General features: G+C 43.6%; 2 protein-coding genes across 3 annotated transcripts in view; one reads left to right on the top strand and one right to left on the bottom strand.

Moving 5' to 3' along the window:
• LOC118743544 (zinc carboxypeptidase-like) overlaps nucleotides 1–5414 on the top strand; it is a 95236-nt gene that overhangs the window by 62676 nt on the left and 27146 nt on the right. The gene's annotated exons all lie outside the window — the stretch shown is intronic.
• On the bottom strand, nucleotides 6–1370 carry LOC118743546 (RING finger protein 37-like; the record flags this gene model as incomplete). The annotated part of the gene is made up of 2 exons (XM_036476309.1): nucleotides 181–1370; nucleotides 6–122 (listed from the first exon to the last, which is right to left on the bottom strand). Coding segments are annotated over exons 1-2 (825 nt in total), but the record flags the coding sequence as incomplete, so codon positions are not given.

Raw genomic sequence — 5414 nt, forward strand, 5'->3', positions numbered from 1 at the left:
GTAAATTCAAGGCCAGTAAATGGATCCGATGGCAGTCGACCCCACTTGGCCTCCACTTCAGAATGCTTGTCGATAGTCGATTGATCTACAATTTTGCCAGACGGAAGCACGGTAGGAAAAATCTAACAAATACAGCCAAGTTTATTTGTGATAAAATTACGCTTAAAAAAAAATACTTACCATTAGCTCCCACGTGATTTCATCAAGGAACTCTTCGGGTATTTTCAGAGTAGAATAATCATTTAGCTCCGGTACGCTACGTGAAGGCGAGCGCTGACCCCGACCTTGCTGTGTGCGAAAACCCTGTGGGTTTACAATTTCGCTCCAGATGGTTTTAACTAGCTCTCGATCTGCTTTTTCTAACAATCGCGACGGCAGGCCCCATACTTCTATTTTACGCAAAACTGGTGGACTTCGCTTAGTAGCACAAACTATAACTTTGAGACTGCTGGCATTTGAAAGTAAACGATGTGCTGTCTTAAAGAAGAATGCCTTAACGCTTTGTGCTTGATTAGCAGCACTTTCTGCATTGCTACGAGAATTATAATCGCTTTGATAGCAAAAAGTTACCGAGTCCACGCCCTCAGCAAGGTCACGCGCATAAGCAACACGTTCCCAAATGCCCTCGAACTTACCGTGAAGCTCAAAGGCCGTCGACCGTAGAGACCCATTGCTATTCCACAGCTTGATGACCTTCACTTCAACAGCTTTGGGGAAGTCGAAAACAATTTCAACTGGCGGCTTGGTGACGGCATATGCCATGAAACCGCGTGACAGCTGCTCAGCGTCATCTGCAATTAAGTTATTCGCAGAATAACCATCCTCACATAGCGCTTCGCACTCTACAGAGGGTTTAAGCTTCGAATTGAGAAAATTAATCAAGCTCATTTAGCAAAATTTTTAGTCAGTCAAAATGTTTGATCAAGTACGGCGATTTTTCACGTAATTAGCCTTACGAGTTATAAGATGGCGTCTACAACTGTAGTCACCGTGCTATTTCACTTCAATAAACGATTCCTTTTTTCCACAGCTTTTACAATGCGTAATAAATTTTTTTAGTTTCAAAATCAATAAAGGAACGCAAAAGAACACAAATGTTTAGTAAGAAAGAAATAATCCAAACAATTTATGGTACCACACACAGCGTCGTTAAAATTTATGCTGTAAGCAGTTGGTGCTAAACTTAACTCGGCTTGTCAGGTGCTATAATTGGCAGTGTTGGCATTTTTGGTTCAATTGTTCTTTTTTGAACAATTTCGTTCACAATATACTTTCCTACAATGCAGTTCTATTTAGTACAATTTTTGACAAACACTCAATATTTTATTTTATTAAAACGAGGGATTTTCTTAACCAAAGGTAGGATTATTACCATAATATTAAAATTGCTATCAAAATGTCAAGTTTTAGTCCCGAATCCAAAGAAGAGTCCTCTTTTATTTATTATTAATTGGTTTTAAGAGATTTTTGTTAAGTGTACCTAAAAGTATGTACATACGTATTTATGTTAAGAGGGTTTTTTTTTTACAAAATTAGCGTTATTTTCAAAAAAGAAAATGAAATTTATGGGGTTCCTTATATTAATACAGCAATATTTATTAAAAATAAAACGGGTTTAAAAATCTTTGTAAATGATAAATTTCATAAAATATTTTTATGTACAAAACATTTAAATCTATGTCGTTATATCTTTATGAACCATGTCTTTATTTCGTAAAAACGACGCAAGCAAACATGTAAATTTTCTCATGAATACAACCAAATAATTAGTCTTGAAGGCAATGTATGTATGTACGCAAGTACTATGGAAATATATAAGCCAATTAAAAAGGCGATACCATTTACGGTTGAAAGGTACGGTTTTTGTATGGATTTCGTTTGCAGAAAATTTAACTTCCCAACACTGTGCTATATTTGGCATATGACAAATTTATCTACGAAATTCAGAAGCATGGCAAATGGCAGCATTTTCATCCCTAACACCTCGCCTCCACGAAACATAGAAAATGCCAAGGCATGAACCAAAAATACAAGATCACGCATGCAGTAGAGTAGCCCGTTAGAATCGCATTTAGGAAAAGTTTAACGATTTTGACATTAGCCGTTTGTTTACATTTCTTCGTTGTTTACAATTTGGTGGTGGCTTTTTACTGCAATTTTCTTCATTTTTGCCTTTGACAACGCGTGTACACATAAGATAAAGAATAAATAAAAATTATTATTATTCATGCGTTCAACTATTTCGCAGTTTTCTCCGTTCTCTTCGTTGTTTACTTCTTACAACAAAGATGGCGTCGAGATTTCGGCAGCTAGAAAATAACGTTTTTCTTTCTTTCCTTCCCGCGTGATCTTTTGTCTTTCCTTCATGATGCCAAGGTATATCCAGAAAGGCAAAAGCGATTTCGAAAGTTCTCTCCTTTGGACTGCAATTTAGGGTCAGTTTTTCAGTGCACGGCTGTAGTCTGAACTTCCGAACAAACATTTAGAGTGCAACTTCTCTTCTTCTTCTTCTTTTTTGGCGCTGTAACCGCCTAAGCGATTTTGGCCGAGTTCAGCAAAGCACGCCAGTCGTTTCTCCTCTGTGCCAACTGACGCCAAGTGAAGCCAAGTCCTTCTCCACCTGATCTTTCCATAGCAGTGGGGGCCTCCCTCTTCCTCTGCTACCACCAGCGGGCTCCGAGTTGAATACTTTCAGAGCTGGAGCGTCGGTGTCCATTCGAACGACATGACCAAGCCAGCGGAGCCGCTGTATTTTAATTCGCTGCACTATGTCCATATCGTTGTAAAGCTCATACAGCTCATCGTTCCATCGTCTGCGGTACTCGCCGTCGCCAACGCGTAAAGGACCGTAAATCTTCCGCAAAATCTTTCTCTCAAACACCCCAAGAGCCGTCTCATCGGATGTTGTCATTGTCCATGCTTCTGCGCCATATACCAGCACGGGCATGATGAGTGACTTATAGAGCGTGGTTTTCGTACGTCGAGAGAGGACTTTACTCCTGAATTGCCTACTCAGTCCAAAGTAGCACTTGTTGGCAAGAGTGATTCTACGTTGGATTTCAATGCTGACATTATTATCGGAGTTAATGCTGGTTCCCAAGTAAACGAAATTCTCTACTTTCTCGAAATTGTAACTGTCAACAGTGACGTGGGTGCCAAGGCGCGAATGTGCTGACTGTTTGTTTGATGACAGGAGATACTTCGTCTTGTCCTCGTTTACCACCAGACCCATGCGCTTTGCTTCCCTATCCAACTTGGAAAATGCAGAACAGACTTCGCGGTTTTTGTTACCGATGATGTCGATGTCATCGGCATAAGCCAGCAATTGCACGCTCTTGTAGTAAATTGTTCCTGAGCGGTTCAGTTCTGCAGCTCTTATTATCTTCTCCAACATCAGATTAAAGAAGTCACATGAAAGGGAGTCGCCCTGTCTGAAACCCCGTTTTGTGGCGAACGGCTCGGAGAGGTCTTTTCCAATTCTGACGGAGCTGGTGGTATTGCTCAACGTCATTTTACACAGCCGTATGAGTTTTGAGGGGATGCCAAATTCAGACATAGCGGCGTATAGGCAACTCCTTTTAGTGCTGTCAAAAGCGGCTTTAAAGTCGACAAATAGGTGGTGAGCGTCGATCCTTTTCTCGCGGGTCTTTTCCAAGATTTGGCGTATTGTGAATACCTGGTCTATGGTGGATTTGCCAGGTCTAAAGCCACACTGATAAGGCCCAATCAGTTCATTGACGGTGGGCTTCAGTCTTTCACACAATACGATCGATAACACCTTGTAACCTATGCTTAGAGGGCTGATCCCGCGGTAGTTGGCGCGAATGGCGGGGTCACCTTTCTTGTGGATTGGGCAGAGCACACTTAAATTCCAGTCGTCGGGCATGCGTTCATCTGACCATATTCTGCACAAGAGTTGATGCATGCACCTTATCAACTCCTCGCCGCCGTACTTGAATAGCTCAGCTGGCAGGCTGTCAGCTCCAGCGGCTTTGTTGTTTTTCAGCCGCGTTATTGCTATTCGTACCTCGTCATAATCAGACGGTGGAACGTCGACTCCGTCATCGTCGACTGCGGGCTCGGGTTCTTCTTCTCCACAACTTTCCGTGCTGCTACCATTTAGTAGGGCGGAAAAGTGTTTCTTCCATAATTTAAGTACGCTCTAACCATCAGTTACTAGGTCACCATTATTGCTCTTACAGGAGTACGCCCCGGTCTTGAAACCCTCCGTAAGTCGCCTAACTATCTGGTAAAATTTTCTGGCATTCCTCCTGTCGGCCAGCATTTCAAGCTCTTCGCACTCACGTATTTCGGCCTCTCTCTTCCTTCTTCAGTTCCTTATAACGGTCCCACATGGCTCGCGTTACGCCCGATCGCAGCGTGGCTCTATAGGCAGTGTCTTTTTTCTCTATGGCTTCTTGACATTCCTCATCGTACCAGTTGTTCTCTCGGGCTCGCTGAAATCCGACTACTTCTTCGACGGTGGTACTTAATGATCGGGAAATGTGGTTCCACTGCTCGCGTATGTCGGTTTGTTGAAGATTGCTCTCTGATTGCAGCTTTTCGACGTTAAGCTTTCCTTGCATATTTGGAGGCACATTTTTTGCTGCGCAGAGGCGGGTGCGTATCTTGGCTACAACAAGATAGTCGTCGATGTCGTCCGAGTCGATGTTGGCCCTCGGAGTGTACGTACGTCTAAAACACTTGAAGCATGCCCTATCACAACATGATCAATTTGGTTTCTCGTTTTTCGATCTGGAGACAGCCATGTATTAAAATCGCCAAGCACGATTTTGACATCGTGTCGGGGGCAGCGCTCGTATGTACGTTCCAAGCACTCATAGAAGAGATCCTTGGAAGCTTCATCCTTCTCTTCCGTCGGGGCATGGGTGCAGATGAGCGAGATGTTGAAGAATCTAGCTTTGATGCGGATTGTGGCTAGACGTTCGTCTACCGGGGTGAACGCTAGTACTCGGCGACGGAATCTCTCTCCAACCACGAATCCAACGCCGAATTTGCGCTCCTTTACGTGGCAACTGTAGTAGACGTCGCAAGGCTTCACGCTTAGTTTTCCTCTCTCGTCCATCGTATTTCTTGGATGGCGGTGATGTCAGCCTTTGTCTTCCCGAGGACATCAACCAGCCGGGCAGAGGCACCTTCCCCATTAAGGGTCCGGATTTCCCAGGTGCATAGTCCTTAATACGTTTGCCGTAGTCGTCATCAAAAACAGGGGGTCTAATCCGAGGCTGTTTGTTCTTTTTCATTGGGTGGGGTTTTAACGTGGGGGGACCCAAACCCAGCGCACGCGAAGTTTTACGCCTTCTCACCTTAGCACGCTCCAAAACGGGTGTTTGGTTGCTACCTAGCGGATACGTGGATATAAATATCCGGACGTTGTGAGCTGCGATTTGAAC

Source organism: Rhagoletis pomonella, unplaced genomic scaffold (assembly GCF_013731165.1).
Source record: "Rhagoletis pomonella isolate Grant_MI unplaced genomic scaffold, Rhpom_1.0 Rhpom_scaffold_00007, whole genome shotgun sequence".
In the NCBI taxonomy this organism is placed as follows: Eukaryota; Metazoa; Arthropoda; class Insecta; order Diptera; family Tephritidae; genus Rhagoletis; species Rhagoletis pomonella.